Source organism: Scyliorhinus canicula, chromosome 3 (genome assembly GCF_902713615.1).
Source record: "Scyliorhinus canicula chromosome 3, sScyCan1.1, whole genome shotgun sequence".
Classification (NCBI taxonomy): Eukaryota; Metazoa; Chordata; class Chondrichthyes; order Carcharhiniformes; family Scyliorhinidae; genus Scyliorhinus; species Scyliorhinus canicula.
This window is the reverse complement of record NC_052148.1, coordinates 153,708,726-153,728,482: the sequence shown is the minus strand read 5'-3', so window position 1 is coordinate 153,728,482 and position 19,757 is coordinate 153,708,726. Positions and strand designations below refer to the sequence as shown.

Genomic DNA, 19,757 nt, shown 5'->3' with positions numbered 1-19,757 from the left:
GATTGCAACAGGATCTTGACCAATTGGGCCAGTGGGCCGATGAACGACACATGGAGTTTAATTTGGATAAATATGAGGTGATGCATTTTGGTACAAATCAGGGCAGGACCTACTCAGTTAATGGTAGCCATGATGTGGAGATGCCGGCATTGGACTGGGGTGAGCACAGTAAGAAGTCTTACAACACCAGGTTAAAGTCCAACAGGTTTGTTTCAAACACGAGCTTTCGGAGCACTGCTCCTTCCTCAGACCTGAGGAAACCTGTTGGACTTTAACCTGGTGTTGTAAGACTTCTTACTGTACTCAGTTAATGGTAGGGAGTTGGGGAGAGTTACAGAACAAAGAGATCTAGGGGTACGAGTTCATAGCTCCTTGAAGGTGGAGTTGCAGGTGGACAGGGTAGTGAAGACAGCATTCAGCATGCCAGGTTTTATTGGTCAGATTATTGAATACAGGAGTTGGGACATCTTGTTGAAGTTGTACAAGCCCTTGGTACGACCACACATGGAATACCGTGTTCAGTTTTGGTCACCCTATTTTAGGAAGGATATTGTTAAACTATAAAGCGTGCAGAAGATATTCATGAGGATGCTACCGGGACTTGATGGTCTGAGCTATAAGGAGAGGCTGGATAGGCTGGGGCTTTTGTCCCTGGAGCGTAGGAGGCGTAGGGGTGAACTTATAGAGGTCTATAAAATAATGAGGAGCATAGAAAAGGTAGATAGTCAACATCTTTTCCCAAAGGTAGAGGAGTCTAGAACTAGAGGGCATAGGTTTGAGGTGCAAGGGGAGAGATACAAAAGAGACCAGAGGGGAAATTTCTTCTCACAGAGGGTGGTGAGCATCTGGAACGAGCTGCCAGAGCAGTGGTAGAGGCGGGTACAATTTTATCTTTTAAAATAAGTTAGACCAGTTACATGGGCAGGGTGGGTATAGGGGTGTATGGGCAAATGGGGGCAAGTGAGACTAACTTAGTGATAGAAACTGGGTGGCATGGACAAGCTGGGCCAAAGGGCCTGTTTCCATGCTGTCAACATCTATGACTCTACGACTCTAAATGGAAACAATGGGTTGGATTAAATTCAACCCACTGCAGCAAAAGCTATGACGGTGGGCTCACTTAATTATGAGAGAGTCCGTACGCCAATGTCCCAGCAGCATGAAGCATCTCCATTGAGTTGGATAGCAGAGGAGCTGATACGGCACTCCCAGTCACTTGGGGCGGGATGTAAGTTGGGTTTATTAATGAGACAACTGACACCCATGTCCTAGACGAAAATGCAGTTTAGTGGTGGATTCAATGGAGGTCACAAGGCTTTCCCGCACCTTCAGGTTTGCCAGCAACCTCCCCGGGTGTCATTGGCTAACAGGTACACCATGCCTGATCAAGTAACCTGGCATTGGGCAATTGGTGGCCGCTGAAAACCAATGCTTGCCTTTAACTGCCTCACCCCTTACCCTCACCCCACAACCCCTGTCCTGCCTTCACTCACCTTGATCTGGGAGCCCACAACGAACCTGAACCTCTGGTGGTAGCATCGCAGCTAGCCGCCACCGCTGGCGGAAGAGAAGCTACCAGCCTCTGATTGGCCAGAAGCTCTCAGCGGCTGAGAATTTCTGCCACCAGGGCCATAAATTACAAGGAGGCCTGATGCAGCCCTGTTTATTCCATCGGGCATTCCCATTGGAACTGATGTGTGGTCCCCACCAATTCTCTGTCCGGTGGGCAAAACATTCCTTGGCTTGATAAAATCCCAGACATCAGCTCCATGGCCACCCTATTGAAACCCTTCATCAAATTAAAGATGCCTGTTCGGTCACCTCTCTCTGTCTTCTCTTTTCTAGAGAGCCCTCTTTGATCTGATTTTATCTTTATCAATGTTTGGATACCCTCCCCGTTGCTTCCATGTCCTTTTTGCAATATGATCTAGAAAGCTGCGCACTATTCTCTACGTATGGCTAACCCAGGGTTTTTCAAACTGTGGGTCAAACCCCCGGGTGGATCATGGACGGGTGTTGGGACGGTCGCATAACCATCAGCTTTTGAATAGAAAGATGCAAATTTCCTGCCAGAAGCAGCGGGAGAGAACAGGTCATGCACCCGGCACATACACTGAAGTCATGGCCCCTGTACATCCGAGTTTTGGGCGCAAAATCATGGAGGAGAGATTCCTCCACTTTGTAGCTGTGAGCAAGCAAGTCGACAGGACTGTGAAGAACTGAAGATGATCATTTTGTTATAAGGAAGAGAGGGCCAGAGACACAAGCAGGCTAGGATCGCAACTGAATCTGCTGGAGAGAACTGAACAGGAGAGTCCACGGCAAGACAAAGCAGTGCTGGCGTGGGCTAGATACAGAGCTACAGGGTCTCTGGTGAACAACTTACTAAGAAGAAACTGAAATTGGGATCAAATCAGGATAAAGATGATTTCTTGAATTATGGCTTTGTTAATTGTGCTAATGCAAATCAGTGTGCAAAGCCCATGTGTGCGAAATGCAGAGAAGTACTGGAAAATGAGAGTTTAAAACCCTCAAAACATCAAATGCATTTGAAGATTAAGCTCGGCAAATTCGAGGATAAACCACTTGATTTTTTTTTTCAAAGGGTGCAACGAGAACTTAAATCTTCAGCTGAAGTCCTTATCAGAAATGTAATATTTAATGACAAAGCAAGTGAGATTGTGAAGGCCAAGTAGGCTCACCTGTCGCATTAAAGGTATGTGAAAATGGTGAAATGGTGTGTCACGAAGGTCGGCCGCCATGGGTCACAAAAATCGGCCGGTGTGGGCTACGATGGTCAGCCGGTTAGTAAAAGTGGGTCCCGGGAAAAAAAGTTTGAAAAACGCTGGTCTAACCAAAGCTCTGTATAAAGGCTTAACATAAATTCTTGGCTTTGAATTTTGAATGCTGGAACTAGAGAGCTGCCATCCATCTGCCAAGTCCTCGGGCAGTTAATTGCCTGTGGAATGGAAAATTCAGTCAGAGCTTCTACGACTGATGGTGATAGAGGGTGGGATTCTCCAGTCGGCGATGCCGAAATTGCGTTCAGCGATCGGCCGTAGAATACCCATATACACTGCTTTGATGATGCTCCGCCCCCTCCAGGCATACTATGCCGTGCGCCGTATCAACGGCCTCAGGACATTGTCTGAGGCACACCCCCCGATGCTCCGCCCCCGACAGGCGAAGTTCCCAACGGCATCAGTCGCGTGTGGTATCATCCGTCGGGAACTCAGCGTGACGGCTGCAGACTCAGTCCAGTGCCGTCACAGTCGGGGGAAGGCCGATCCGCGAGCAGGGGAGACTTTGTCAAGGGCTGAGGATACTGCTGGGGGGGTGGTTTGGAATTTGCGAGCCGGCCAAAAGGGGGGGGGGCACTAATTTGCAGTCCGGGTCCGCGAGCGGCCAGCGTCATGTTGCACTGTGCAGCCGCTGCCGTGCGCATGTGCGGTCACAGACCTGGCAATTCTCCGGGCCGTATCGGCAGCTATAGCTGGGTGCTCTATGCTGCTCGGCTGCTAGCCCCCAGCCAAACAGAGGATCGGTGGCTGTTTTACTACAAATTTTCGGTTGTAAAATCCCACCGTTCCCACGCCAGCGTGGAGACATTGTATCAAAATCGGAGAATCCAGCCCAGGGTTATTTCCAACCTTCCTGCCAGTAGCTGCCATCGCTGTGTAAATTCTTGGCCAGTGCATGACGTTATTACATACATGAGATTCATGGACAAAGCAACTTTTCTTTTTCAACTCATTGGCTGGAAATTTCCTCTCACATAAGTTCTGTGGAGGGAGCGGGAACTGGAGTGGCCTGTTAAACACAATTGTGTACACCCTGCTGGTTATTCATGAAGACCCGCCTTTTCAACCTTGCCCCTCGTCTGAGGTGTGATGATCCTCAGGTTAAATCACCAACAGCCAAGGGGAAAGCAGCCGATGATCATCTGGGACTATGGCGGCTTTTACTCACTGCTAGATTAATTATGCATGCATGGTTCGCGATGCATCACATGCTGGAGTGGGATGGAAGTGGCATGCCCTGCTGTCATGACTGCGCGTCATATTTAAAAGGTACCCGGACAGCTGGTAATTCAGCATGCAGGAATTTCCGAGCACTGAGGTGAGCTCGAGGAAGCATCAAGCACTGGGCCCACACTTCAGCGATGCCTCCCTGAAATCTGTCCTCCAAGCCCGGGAGGATGGGAGAGACTTCCTGTTTCCAGACCCACCCAACTCGGCACAGCAGCCTGGGAGGAGGTCACCAGGATTATCAGTGCCACAAGGATCAGCGGACAAGGGCCATCCTGCAGTTCAGGAAACTGCTGAATTCATTAATTTGCATCCCCGTGATAAGTGAACCTTCTACTATCTCTACTTACCTCACAATTTTCTGAATCTTTGTGGGCTGTGGACATCAATGGCAAAGCACCATCTGTGTCAACTATCCCTGGAATACTTGCAACGATACAGGGGGTTTTGCCTCAAAGCACCACTTCATGTGGTTTGCTGGTAGGGGGGCAACTACGGGCTGCTGACCCAGCCATACTGAAGGCACAGCCAGTAGAAGGAAACTTGCAGATGCTGCTGATGCCATGCCTCTGTTGACCTTTTCCTTCTAGCTGCCACATCTCATGGGTCTAGAGGGAGCTGCAAAGTAGCCTTTAGGACTATCAGCAGTGTATCCTTTACACAGCACACACGGCGGTCACTATGGGTCGATGGTGGAGGACCTGAATGTTGAGGGTGCTTTGTGGGGCACCAGTGAAGTGGTCCACTTGGTTCTCGATGGTGTCCAGCTTCCTGAGAGCTGTTGGAGCTACAATTATCCAGGCAAGTGGACAGTATTGCCTCAAATCCCTCACTTGAGCAAGGAGATCAGATATCAGTCACAAAATTAGCATCATGTGACCTGCTCCTGACAAATTAAGTTCTTTACCCGTCAGTCTGGCCTCAATAAAACTTGAGAGGGATTTGTAGGTATAGTATTATTTATTTTTAAACAACTTGCAGGGCTGACCCGCTCTATAGAGATTCAGAACACATGCAGTCTTCTGAAGCCCCAGGAACGAGTTAAGTCGGAGACAAAGAGAACTCTGCACATATCATTCAAATGGCATCAAGTTTCACATACAAGATTCCCATAGGTCATCCTATACACCTCCTGACCTAGCCATATATGCTGATTGGCTCACTTCGCATTCCTCAACCCTGGGCCTCTTGTTACCCAGCATCCTTTCCACCACCCTGCACGAGGCTCCCTCTCCCCCCCCCCCCCCCCCCCCCATGCTTTGCTGAATCCCTTTGTTCTTTGTCTGTGAGCTCACTACCATCAGACTGGCTCACATCTACATTATTCTAACTAATAATCCTATTTTATATCACATTCGTTTGTTCAATTCCTCACTCCTGTATCAGAAGTGCTCACAATCCATCAAACTATCTTTGTGCAGGAGAAGACAGTGCAAAGCAGAGAAAAGATGGAGAAGACAGCAGAGGGGGATGGCTTGAGACCTACCTCTCACACAATTTGAACAGCAGGCTGCTGTGCTCTCATGCGGAGGACCGTGTCTGTGCTGAGGGCGAGGTCAGCATCCCCCAAGCATCTAGTGAGGAAGCAGGCGTAATCCAAACAACAACCTTGGCAAACCAAGGTTATTGAGTGCCAATTTTAAGCCAGTCTAGGCAGTCACTCATTCTCTCCTCTCTCCATTCTGATTGCCAGCAGGAAGAGGGTGAGGCCAATCAGTCTGGTCCACAGGAGACTTCGGAAAAGGATGTCTTCTCACCTGGTACAATCGTCACAGCATTCATCTGCACCCTCTACCAGCCCAGAGGCACACACTGCACTGGATCATAGATCTAGTTTAGGTTGGGCTCACACTTCGGTGGTCAGCACACAGATACATGCCCAAAGCAGGAGGAGGTAGTGACAGTCAATGTCTCTGGCACTTGAAGGACTGCTGGAGAAGAGCCTTCTGCTAAGTCTGAGTCAGATGATGAGCCTATGGAATTGGTCATGGAGAAGACACTGGAACATTTGTGAGGTGGCACGGAACATCAGGCAGAGGTGTCAGAGGCCCTTGCCAGAGTGGCACTTGCAATGGAGGACTGCATTCACATGCTCTTTGATGACATGGCTCCAACACGTAACATATTAACATCCCTGTGAGGAGGATGAAGATCCAATCCAGCAAAACATCCATTTCTGCCAGAGATGTGCTCAGATGTACACTCTACCATTGATTTATGGTGCCGAGCAAGGCCAACCTCATGGGTTCAATTCCCGTACATTCTGAGGTTATTCATGAAGACTCACCTTCTCAACCTTGCCCCTCACCTGAGGTATGGTGATCCTCAGGTTAAATCACCATCAGTCAGCTCTCCCAGGGGAGTCTGTGGTCATCTGGGACTGTGACGACTTTACTTAACACTGTAACTAGGGGTGAGTTTCGTAGGTGCTATGTGAGAGGTGGATAAAGCACCTCTAGTTGACTCTTTTCCTCTTGAGGCACCCAAAGGGAGGAGGAGCATCAGGCAGACAACCCTGGGACTTCCAGCCAGGACTCTCCAATGGTGTCCATGTATTATAAGTCCCTTCAGGCAGTGATCCCATCAGCTCCAGTCTCTGTGACTACAAGTATGAATCTGCCCCAGAGCACGAGACCCAAAGAAGGCTGGGACCCTCGAGGTCTCGGCCCTTGATAGGACACCCACCAAACTCATTGCAGACTAGAAGAAACAGAAGTCAGCAGGCTGCTCCACCTCTGCTGCGATGTCGGGGTATCACCTCGACACAGTGGTAGGATATGAAAAATTAAGATGTATTAAGTTCCTAGATAGAATGGACGCAGAGAGGATGTTTCCACTAATAGGAAAAACTAGAACCCAAGGCCACAGCCTAAGACTGAAGGGATGATCCTTTAAAACTGAGATGAGGAGGAATTCCTTCAGCCAGAGGGTGGTCAATCTGTGGAACTCTTGGCTGCAGAAGGCTGTGGAGACCAAATCACTGAGTGTCTTGACAGAGATAGATAGGTTCTTGATAAATAAGGGGATCAGGGGTTATGGGAAGAAGGCAGGAGAATGGGGATGAGAAACATATCAGCCATGATTGAACGGCAGAGCAGATTCAATGGGCCGAATGGCCTAATTCTGCTCCTATGTCTTATGGCCTAACACTGGTGGCACAAGTATACGATCATTGTATAAAGTTTTAGCACTTTTATAAGTCAGTGAATCATTTCACTTCATGGAGGCCTCCTGGGTTTTTCTTGCTGCGGTTTGTGTTATTGCCTGTATGCACTCTCCTATTCTCCTCCTCCTCCTTCTGTCTCCCCCAACCCCCCGCCCCCCCCTCCTCCTCTCCCCCCCCCCCCCCCCCCCCCCCGCCCCCAATCCCCACCTTACAGGGAACAACCAAAGTCGGGTCTATGTCCCCCTGAATCATGTCTGCACCTGGAGGCATTGCTCTTTGCCAAGATTCATACAAGCCAGTGTGCGAGAAGCCTCCCATTCACATCATTCTCCTTCCCTCCATTGCCCTCTAGATCCTCGAGAGAGAGACTTTTGCCAGGAAAGATATCAGGGTTCTCCTTCAGTTGTCCAGTTGAGCTGACCTTCAGCTCCACGCACCCAATGACCGTCCTCCCAGCGAGAAATGTTTCTGTTGAACATTGAGGGCGTCAACATTCTGATCTGGATGGTGTGTGCCACCTTTCAGACAATGTCAAACACCTTTTACCCACCCTGTATCCCCCATAATCATCCACCCTCTCCCTCCCCGGTGTTACCATCACCCACCCATCGGTTACCCTTAAACTTCCCCCGTCACACTAGAACTCATTACCTTCACCTTTCAAATGCCTTCGCTCCACAATGCGCCCGCAATCGCTATATGCACTGTGATCCCGCCCACTCTCAAGATCTGTGTGACATTCCTCTCAGTGACTCCCTTTCAGCCCTTTGGTTATTTCCTTGGCGTGCACCAGGGGCTGTTTAGCACAGGGCTAAATCGCTGGCTTTGAAAGCAGACCAAGCAGGCCAGCAGCACGGTTCGATTCCCGTAACAGCCTCCCCGAACAGGCGCCGGAATGTGGCGACTAGGGGCTTTTCACAGTAACTTCATTTGAAGCCTACTCGTGACAATAAGCGATTTCATTTCATTTCAACTGAACCTTGTTTGGTTTTAAGTCTGCATGGTTCCACTTGAAATATTGCCAGCCAAACAATTCTCTCCTGAAGGTACCTTTACGTATGAGTAGGGCAACCAGGGCTAATTATAAAAATAATAGTAAAAAGGGAGCTCAATAAGTAATTAAGTTGGTAACTGTACCATAATGAACAGTGGGATTTCACATTTCCATCTCCAAGCTGTACAGAATTGTCTGACCTCCCCAGAAACAGTAATCGTAAATTATCAACCCTGAGAAAAACAATCCAGGGTTGACTGCAGCAAGGTAGCACAGTGGTTAGCACAGTTGCTTCACAGGTTTGATTCCTGGCTTGGGTCACTGTCTGTGTGGAGTCTGCACGTTCTCCCCGTGTGTGCGTGGGTTTCCTCCAGGTACTCCGGTTTCCTCCCACAGTCCAAAGATGCTCAGATTAGGTGGATCGGCCATGCTAAATTGTCCTTAGTGTCCAAAAACGGTTGAGTGGGGTTACGGGGATAAAGGGGATCGGGTTGAGACATGGTGCTTAAGTAGGATGCTCTTTCCAAGGACCGGTGCAGACTCGATGGGCTGAATGGCCCCCTTCTGCACTGTAAATTCTATGATTCTATGACTGGTATGTGCTGACCGCTGCAGGAAAATATACATTCATGAATGTTGGTAAAGACGGATTAGGGTTCAGCTATGATGCCCTCTGTGGTGAATTTGTCTACTGACACTGCATAGGTTTATATATGTGGGAAGCTGCTCGCTGTGGAATAAAACATTCTGCATATTCAAGAGAGAGGGGAGGAATATTCGACTGAAAATGAGACGTATCAATGTGTATCAAAATGGAAGCCTGTGTGAAAGTAAGAGTTTTCTACAGTTTTAATTGAACTTTTGATTTGGGACAGGGGGTGTTGGGGGGGGATCTCTCCAGGAAACCCCAGTGCCTTTGACGACTTTTGCTATATTAATAAATAAGTTGCATATCTTCTCCACTGTGCTCATAATTATAGAAAACAACAGTTGTATGTTGAACTTGGACATCATCCAGCTGTAAGCAGGTGCTGCCATAGCACTTCCTATCTGCCTACAGGTACAGAATAGTACTTGCACGCCTACACATGAAGTCCTTTTGTGCCACGGTGTGCGTACTGTGCACTCTGCCAGCAGCATTGCATGTGCTGTCTTGGCTGTCTGGGCCAGTCCGAATTCTAAGCAGTCACTGTTAGCCTTCCAATGAAGGAGACTGAAATTTCAAGAAGAACCTACAGATTTTTTGATGATATTGCATTAACAGAGTATGTAACACATGTTAATGAGATCCCAGCACTTGAAACGTAAGACTTCAACAAAACCGGAATCCTTTTTTAAAAATTTAAATACCAGTTATATTTTCCCTCCAAACCGATGGCTTTAGGAGATGGGCCTTTTTCTCACTGGTGCTCAAATGGCATTGACAGCATCAAGTGCTGTAAGTCACATTTCCTATAACCTCGCGACACTTGGAAAACAACCAAAATGTATCTGACACCATGCAAGAAGAATTAATTCAGGGAAACATCTTTTGTAAAGAAAACATGATTTTTGAAGTGCTGTACTGATGGATGTTTTACCTGACCTTTAGAGATTACTCTCTGTTTTACAGATGTGAGTGCACACCTGGATATGTTGGTGAACACTGTGACATTGACTATGATGACTGCCAAGAGAACAAGTGTAAAAACAGTGCTCAGTGTATTGATGCAGTGAATGGGTATACATGCATCTGCCCAGAAGGTTACAGGTAGGTTTGAGTTGGAGAGACACTGGGAATGTAAAATATTTTGGCAAAGCACAGCACTTGAGGAACACGTTAATCTGCGATTTGCTGTCAATGTTGTTTCTCATCAACTGGTTCCATCTCAGCCTTTTCCTGTGTTTGCAGTATGCAGGTAAAGTCAGTGATTGGCTTATGTCAGCTGTAACAGTGAGTGCAGTACTGTGTGACTGTAAAAACAACAAAGTTACCCACAAAATTGTTGTCAAAACTGGAATCAGGGAATGGCCACCACCTGCAAGTTATTGTTACTGGTCGGTATTATAACCACCCTCCACAGATGATTTAGTCAACATCTGAGCAAGTCACAAGACACTGATGTTATGCCAGAATGTTCAGCAGATGTATAATCGGACCAGTTAATGCCCTGTGCTTTGTACATGGTTAATGGGAGAATGTGGTCACTTTTTTACACGCTTTTGCCACCTTTGCATTGCTGCTCCTCTCCAGGCTGACTGTTCTCTCTTGGTCATTGTAATTTCAGTCAGCTGATGTGAACCGCAGACAGACAGATAAGCTTGGTTTCTGCTGATCTAACTTTGATGTTGCAGACGGGAAATTTTTAGGACAGCAGAGTCTTAGTCCCCGCCACCTGGAAAGACAGTGGGGAACACACCCCCATCAACTACAGCAGCCCCAGTGCTATATCACCGTTTAATGAACATTAATTGGCATAAGGTGAGACTTCCACCCGTCACTCATGAGGAAATCCTGGGCTGGATTCTCCATTCTGGAGATTAAGTGCTGATGCCAGCATGGAATGTGTCAACTTTCACAACAGGAAATTCACCGCCGACTCCTCACCGATTCCGTGAGGGGCTAGCACCGGCACCGAGTGAAAGTCCCACAGATCGTACTGAAAATGGCCGGGTCCCGGGCTGGGCATGCGCATGGCTGACAACCTGCACCGATCGCGCTGTACAACATAGCACTGGCTGTGCACTAAACCTAGCCCGCCAACTGCAACCACACAGCCTACCCCCTGGCTACCCCCACCAGTCCCCCCCAGCCCTAGCAGAAGCCCTCCCCGGTCAACAGCAAGGATCCCAGCTGAGTGTGGCAACGCTGGACACAGTCTGCAGCCATCAAGTCGGTTCATACCACACGGATCCTGTGCCATCGGGAGTGGGCCAGCCAATGATGTGCCAACGCTGCTGAACTGGCATGCGGCGTGCGTCACAATGACACCATTTTGGAGGGAGCCGGAGCATGGTGGACTGGCGTCAAACCGGCACGGCCCCAATTTCGGCATTGGAGTCCATTCTCCGCAGAATCGCCGATCACGATTATGGCGCCAGGCTATGGAGACTCCCGCCCCCTATCGTTCAGAGATGCGGAGGTGGACTGCCTTCCACATGGAGTTCAGGTCAAATTCCATCTGCATCCTTTTCCTCTCCACCAGCAGTTCCACGGTTGGGGCCATAGAGTATTGACGATCTGCCTCCAGTATGGAGTCAATCAGCCACTGCTTGGTTGCCCTTTCCTGTCCCTCAGGGGCCTGTAGGCTGTGATATCCCCCGTGACCACCACCTTCAGTGCCTCCCCGAACGTAGCGGGTGAGACCTCCCTCTTCAGGTTGCAGAAATCATAACCAATGATGGCTTGGGATATTTTTGTGCAGGGAGTGCTCTGTCCAGCCTCCATGGGGGGGCAATGGGCCCATCCCTTCTCCAACCTCACGTCTATGTATTGTGGCGCGTGGCCGGAGATTTCCCCCTTTGTTCCTCCTGGAAGCACCATTTCCCGACGACAAAAAAAAATCTATGCGTGTGTCGGCCTTTTGCACGTGAGTTAAGAAGGAGAATTCTTTTTCTCTTGGGTGGTTAAACCTCCATGGGTCTACCCCCCATCTGCTCCATGAAGACATCCAGTTGTCATGCCAGATATGACATGTTACCTGCCCTGGGATTGGATTTTTATATTGTTAGGTCTTGTGCACAGTTAAAGTCCCCTCTCTGCCATGATGAGTCGGTGGGTGCCTAGGTCCTGGATTTTGGCCCAAAATTCTTTGACAAATTCAGCATCGTCTCAGTTTGGGCATATATGTTTACAAAGACTATAGGAGCCCCTTCCAGGGTCCCGCTGACCATAACGTATCGCTCCCCTGCGTCCGTCACCGTGCACGTCACTGTGAATGATACACCCCGACTAATTAGTATGGCCACCCCCTTGTCCTGGTGTTGAAACATGAACAAAATGTTTGTCCCACCCAGCCCTTACTCTCAGTCAATTTCTCTTTCTTATGTGTGTCTCTTGTAGGACGGCTACGTCCACCCTCAGACTCATGAGATGGGCGCACATTTTGGATCTCTTCACCGACCCGTTAAAGCCCCTCACATTCCAAGTTACTATCTGGAACCCCCCCCCCACTTCCTGTGGGGTCAACCATACTCACCCTGTGGGCCTGGCCCTGTTCGTCCGGGCTTACCCTTGCTTATGGGACATTCAAGATGGCCGTCACCGACTTCCTCTTTTTCGCCTTTTCCACATGTTGTCTACTGCAACCAGCACTCTACCCCCTCTTCACTTCCCCTGACTACCCTCTTATTGTCCTTTGTTTTTCCTGAATTTCTGTTTTTTCCGTTCTCCTCTACCAGGCTCTCCTATGAGGTGCGCCATGACTTCCTCCTTCGCTGTACTCCCGGACACCAGCCTACTCGCTGGTGTAGTGGCTCTCCTTCTAATCAGGTTCCTCTATTTAACCTGCAGTCTACCTCCCTTCCCCCCCCCCCCCCCCCCCCCCCATTTTCTCTGCACTTCCGCCTGTTTTCGCCCCGCCTTCTTAATCATTTGGCAGCCCATGCTCTGGATATTGCCCTCTATCTTTGTTTGCCCGTACCATTCTGCTGGGCAAACTTGTTGGCTTCCACTGGGGTGTCAAAGTAGTGTTCCTAGCCCTGCTATGTCACCCATAGCTTGGCAAGGTAAAGCATGCCAAACCACACCCCACGTTTGTACAGGGTGGATTTGGCACTGTTGAATTCAGCCCAGCACTTGGCCAGGTTAGCACCAATGTCCTGGAACAAGCAGATGGAATGTCCTTCTCACCTGCACCCTCTTGTGCAATTCAAATCCCACCGCAGGATTCGCTCTTTGTCCTGATATCTGTGGAGCTTCACCATTATTATCTGCGGTGGCTCCCCCGCCTTGGGCTTCTGCCGAAGCGACCTATGAGCGCGGTCTACCTCTGGGGGTTTGGCAAAGCCCTTCTCACTGACTAGCTTCCCGAGCATCGCTGCTACGTAGTCAGTGGGATTTCTCCCCTCCGTTCCTTGTGAAAGCCCTACGATTCTCAAATTCTGCGCTGGGAGCTCTGTGGAGTCAGTCCTCCCCGGTTCCGTGCCTCCACATGTGGCTGCCGGTCCGAGGCTGAGGTTTCCCTCACCTTGTCTCAGCTGGCTTTTTGGCTTGGCGGCCAAGCTCGTGTGACCGTCCAGCTCATGGCCGCCACTGGAAGTCCCCACTGAAATTCCTGACATCTCGCTATCTTTCTTCTTCAGCTTCTCCTCTCTCTTTCACTTCTATGTTGTTTCTTTTGTATTATCTTTTCTTTCTCCTTTTTTCTCATCTGTCTTCACTTTTAAGTGGTAATTGTGGTATGCTTTGGCAGGAACAGGAACACCAATGGCTACAGGCTACACTGAAGAAAATGTAGCCCTCAGTGCGTCCTTCTCTATTCCTTTCCTCAAACATTCTTGCTTCCCCCATTCCTTTGCTGTGATCACACCCCTGATCTTCTCTGTGCCCATTACCTTTAATAGCTCTCGCTCACAATCATCACTATCCCACTTCTTCCCTTTGGAACTATCTACTGAGCCACTTTCACTACAAGGCTTTCCTTTCAAAATTCAACTTCTCTGTTTTTCCGTTCTTCTCTTCCCCTCCTTCATCGCATGGATTTTAAATGGATGTTAGAGAGTATAATTTATGGTGTCATCCAATAGCAATATTAGGTGGAGATAAACATTTGGGTTCAAAATTCAATTGCAATTGTCTGTGTTTGGAAGTTGAACTAACATTAAACCAATGCAGACTCGATAGGCCGAATGGCCTCCTTCTACACTGTAAAGAATCTAAGGTTCTCTATGAAAATTAGACAACGAAAGATGCGCACGCATTGGCTCTCCTATTTTGCAGCACGTTTTAAACAAAAAAAAAACCAAGTGACAGTGAATGTACAAGTAGAACAAGGTCTTCTCTCTCCCATGCCTCAATGTACACAATCACTCTGTCTTATAAAATGAAAGCATTCAATTCTTGCCATGATTAGCAACTCCTCATCACATCAAAAGCAGCTAAGTGAAAAAGAAATGAAACCAGAAAGCTGCTTTTGATGTGAGGAGCTGTCAATCATAGCAAGACTGTTTATAAACATTCTGGTTAGCATCAAAGCAGGGTAATAGAGATGTATTCAAGCGTATGAAGGGAAAGATAAATAAATAATCCACCAAGCCCCTGTGCCTGGACCAATAAAACTATCAATCACTGGCGAGTGAAATGTATTGCTGTGCAAAATTTGAATTTCAAAGGCTGTCAATGGATTTGAATCCCTTTCATGTGTACTTGGCTTTGGAGGAAGCCTCTAACACTTGCAACAGCTGTTTTTTTCTGAGGCAGCAAATGTTAGCAAAAGCGTAAGTGAAAATACAGTGATTTTCCACCGTATTACCTGGACTGCGCTTCAGCTTTCAGACGGGTAGACTGGTGGAAGTTTTCTGATATGGGTCTCTAGTGGAGGGGTGTGATGGGGAGACTGAAGGGTGGGCTGGAAAGGGGGCACAACACTCTGCAGCCTGGCAGCAGCAGAGGGGCATTTCATCAATGTCTTGACCCCCTCTCAGGCTTCACCGCGGAAGGGCTGCACTTGGCCAACCTCGCACGAAAGCCCGCCTGGTGGAGGCCCCAAGAGTGGATCGGAGCATCACATGTGGGGTGGGGGTGGGGGGGGGGGGGGGGGGGGGGGGTGGGGGGCGAGGCGTGAGACTCGGGCTTCAAGCCTTCAAGTCTTTTAATTGCATGCATATGCATACTTACATGTTCCCATCGGCGCAAAACGTGTAGCTCGTTACCACCACAGCGGGAGATGGGAGCACAACAAAGGCTTTAGTGTCTATTTATCGGGGGACACTTCATTTTCCTTCCGATCGGGATTCCTGATCGCAGTGGAGGTTAATGGAGTGTGAGAGTCCATGGATTTTGAGTTTTAGTAAATACATGGACAACTGGAGGTGTAAATTTCACCTGCGGTTTTGTCTCCAGCAAGCCTATTCAAGGGAGGGCATCGTAATCATGGTCATTTAAGTGAGTGTTTTCTGGAGACGTGAGGAAGTCTGAATCTGTGAAGAAATAACAAAAATCACCTGAATCTTGGCAGTTATCTTTGCAGTTATTGCTTTAGACTTTTAAAACTTGGTCATTTTCAGTCTGTACATAAAGTCACTTTCAACATAAACCACACCTTCACAACACTATAAAGTGCTTGAACCTTAAAGAACAATATCCCATCAGCTGATTGAACAGGTGCATCCTGGAAAACAGGTGTTCTTCTGCCAACCAGTGAATCTGGGTCCAAGAACTTGCAAAATCCCATTCTCCCCACCTTTGCTGATGGCGGGGCAGCACGGTGGCCTAGTGGTTAGCACAACCGCCTCACGGCGCTGAGGTCCCAGGTTCGATCCCGGCTCTGGGTCACTGTCCATGTGGAGTTTGCACAGTCTCCCCATGTCTGCGTGGGTTTCGCCCCCACAACCCAAAAATGTGCAGAGTAGGTGGATTGGCCATGCTAAATTGCCCCTTAATTGGAAAAAATAATTGGGTAATCTAAATTTATTTTAAAAAACCTTTGCTGATGGCCATGTTTGGGGCACAGAGAGGTCTCATTACTAATATAGAATCTACAAATTTAAAGACATTTCATGGAATTTTCAATGACAATCCAGCAGTTTTTATAGTCTATTTCTCGTGTACTGCACACAAATGCTGGCTTGCTGATCAAGTACTTTAACCAATGCTCGACCATATCGTTGATTAACATGAGTATTATTTGTTCACAGCCACCACCTAAAGTTCCAATTTTCAACAGACTGTATTAACTGATTAAATTTCTCTAATCTGTGTATTCCATAAATTAAATTCTACCTGCTAATGTAATCCCAGTCTAGTATATCCTTTTCGACTCTTGGGCATTTTGCTTGTTGAAAATATTTCTAGATTCCCTATTTTGTAAATGTGAGGATCACTTCACTGGGTGAAGATATTATGTAAGACCGTTTGATACGCAGCATGTTTGTGCAGGCTTTATTACACATCATTTTCCAAAAACACTAAACGGTTTTCTTTTTAATTGTCTTTTCAGTGGCCTGTTTTGTGAGCTGACTCCCCCAATGGTTTTGCCTCGCACCAGCCCCTGTGACCATTTTGAATGTCAGAATGGAGCCCAGTGTATTGAGATTGGAAATGAGCCTGTTTGTCAGTGTTTGGCTGGTTATGAGGGTGACAAGTGCGAAAAATTGGTTAGTGTAAACTTCGTGAACAGAGACTCCTACCTACAGATTCCCTCACCAAACATACAGCTTCAGCCCAATATCTCTCTCCAGGTAAGGAAAATGTTACAATTAGTCATCTTAGATTCATATCTTTATCAAAGATTCTTATGTCAATGCAGCCACCAAAAGTTTTGACAAAGAGTCATCGGACTCGAAACGTTAGCTCTTTTCTCTCCCTACAGATGCTGCCAGACTTGCTGAGATTTTCCAGCATTTTCCCTTTCGCACCAAAAGTTACTGTTCTTTGAGAAGTCTAGTCAAAATATGTATTCAGGCCTCTAGTCATTTTTAATGCAGACAAAACATGCCTTCATTTCAGATTTAACATGAGTAAAACTCCTATCTGAACCAAAAAATGATAATCAGGGACATTTGTCATTCTCCTGCACCATAATGTCATCTATGCTTCAATAGAGACTATGCTGGGAACAATTGTGAAACAAACATTGAGAGATTTACCATATAGTTTCTTGTAATTGTCAGTAATGCCTTTTTACCTGAAATAGAGACAAAGAGACCTTGATCTCCGAGACTTTTGTTTCGAAGAAACCCTTGCAGTGGAACTGAATACCAAGCATTCCGTATTTGGGGTGGCTGGTCCAGTATCGCCCATTGTGTACCACTGCAAGAGATTAATTTCTACCCTAACCTCTCCATGAAGATCTGATTAGCTGACCTTTCCATTTGATATTCCTCAGGTTGCTACAGATGAAGACAATGGGATTTTACTGTACAAAGGGGACAGTGATCACATAGCTGTGGAGCTTTTCCGTGGGCGTGTACGTGTCAGCTATGACACGGGTACCTATCCAGCATCAGCCATTTACAGGTGAGGAAAATGTGGACTCTGTCTCCGTTATAAAAGTGTGTCCTCTTGCAAATAACGTCTGAAGCGGCTTGGCTAATGAAGACTGAATATGTGATAAAGAGAGGAGACATGTTAAAGAAGGTTTATTTTTCTTCATGTAATACGAGGGAATTGGGCTCCTCAGCACCACTGGTTTTGGCATCACCGGAAAAAGATTTTTTTAAATATAAATTTAGAGTACTCAATTCATTTTTTCCAATTAAGGGGCAATTTAGCATGGCCAATCCGCCTAGCCTGCACATCTTTGGGTTGCGGGGGCGAAACCCATGCAAATACAGGGAGAATGTGCAAACTCCACACGGACAGTGACCCAGAGCCGGGATCGAACGTGGGACCTGGCGCCATGAGGCAGCAGTGCTACCCACTGCGCCACCGTGCTGCCCTCAATGGGCTATAATTGACAATAGATAGGCCACCAGTCACTTTCAACGTAACCCACGTCATTTGCCATCTTTGGGCAGCACGGCGGCACGGGCAGCACAGTGACACAGGGGCAACATGGTGGCACAGTTGTTAGCACATCTGCCTCACAGCTCCAGAGACCCAGGTTCAATTCTGGCCTCGGGTGACTGTGTGGAGTTTGCACTTTCTCCCGTGACTGCGTGGGTTTCCTCCGGGTTCTCCGGTTTCCTCCCACAGTCCAAAGATGTGCAGGTTAGGTGGATTGGCCATGATAAATTGCCCTTAGTGACCAAAAATGTTAGGAGGGGTTACAGGGGTTGGATGGAGACGTGGGTTTAAGTAGGGTGCTCTTTCCAAGGGTCGGTGCAGACTCAACGGGCTGAACGGCCTCCTTCTGCACTGTAGGGATTCTATGAATTCTATTAAAATGCAATATAATGCAGGCTTGCTGTGCAGGTGCTGGATGCATGAAGAGTGGCAGATCGGGACATTAGTCAGCGTCTAATTCTAATATATTGCCAGACCTTACAGGGCCTGTTAGAAACCTATCTTAAATGTGCTCGGTTGACCGTGTGTTTAGCTACATGAGATCCCCCACTCATGTTATTTGAAGTCATCAGCATATGATTTTCAGGCGAGGTGAATTTGATTTTCTAGCACAGTAGTTAGCATTGTTGCTTCACAGCGGCAGGGTCCCAGGTTTGATTCCCACTTGGGTCACTGTGCAGAATGTGCATGTTCTCCCCGTGTCTGCGTGGGTTTCCTTCCTGTGCTCCGGTTTCCTCACACAAGTCCCGAAAGACAGGCTTGTTGGGTAATTTGGACATTCTGAATTCTCCCTCAGTGTACCTGAACAGGTGCCGGAATGTGGCGACTAGGGGCTTTTCACAGTAACATCATTGGAGTGTTAATGTAAGCCTACTTGTGACAGTAATAAAGATTATTATTATTTTCCTGCTACAGAACGATCTTCACTCTGAGCTACACAAGTTGCCCCTGTAGGTGTTGCCTGTGCTCAGTGATGCAAGATTATTTAAAGGGTCCGCACACCTAAATGAATAGCCTGCACAAAACAAGATTAAAGTTAGAGTTGCCTGCAGGTTGCTGCAATTAGTGGAAGTCAGTGAGGTTTGAAGCCCTCGAGCAGAAAATCTGCTCTCATTCGTTAACTGTAAAGGAGATTGTCGCATTCCCAAGGCAGAAAGGATAGACTCCAAGTTCTATGTGAAGCTATGTGGTAAGTTGGAGCCGGACTCCTCCCTGCTCCTTGATGATAACAACTGTAATGTAAATGGCCAACAGATGAGATATGCTGATGCATGACATTGATGATGATGTACCACTGACACTAGGCAGCCTTGTTACACTCTCAAGAGTGGTTGGAATCATACCTAAGAGCTACATGTCTACTCTGTAACCTGTGTAGAAGTGCTATTAATAAACAAGTGGTAAGCAGATACCAGAATATGCCTGAGAATCAAATCTCATGCCTAGAATCCAAGGTAAAAGGATCCTATCTCAGCCCATGGTGGCAGTTCAGATCAATTACAGACAATTTTTGCAGGCCTGCCAGTGTACCAAGAATTTCTGGGTGCACGTCTACCAACTGTTTCCTGTACTCCAAAGCCCTCACCTTTCTCTGCAGCAGAGCTCTTCCACAACCTCACCCTCAGGGAAGCTGGCACACGTGCAATTCCCGAACAATCCCCATATCCCAACACTCTTCTTCATCTGGCTGAACTTGTCCTCTCACTGAAAAATGTCTCCTTTAACATGTCTCGTTTCCTCCAAACCAAATGTGTGGCTATGGGTACTCGCATGGGTTCCAGTTTAGCCCGTCTCTTTATGGGGTATGTGGACATTCCTTGTTGCAGTCCTACTCCCTTTTCATCTCTCCCAGAACCAGGATAGCGTCCCCCTTGTCCTCACTTTTCACCCCACAAGCCCCACATTTAAAGATCCTCCGCCAGT

At 47.7% G+C, this 19,757-nt stretch overlaps 1 protein-coding gene across 17 annotated transcripts in view; it reads left to right on the top strand.

Moving 5' to 3' along the window:
- slit2 (slit homolog 2 (Drosophila)) overlaps positions 1 to 19,757 on the top strand; it is a 537,548-nt gene that overhangs the window by 488,188 nt on the left and 29,603 nt on the right. For all 17 annotated transcript variants that reach the window (XM_038791516.1, XM_038791512.1, XM_038791513.1 and 14 more), the window contains 3 exons: positions 9,801 to 9,938; positions 16,327 to 16,567; positions 17,215 to 17,345. In XM_038791516.1, the coding sequence (XP_038647444.1) occupies positions 9,801 to 9,938; positions 16,327 to 16,567; positions 17,215 to 17,345 (510 nt within the window). The remainder of the gene's footprint in view (positions 1 to 9,800; positions 9,939 to 16,326; positions 16,568 to 17,214; positions 17,346 to 19,757) is intronic.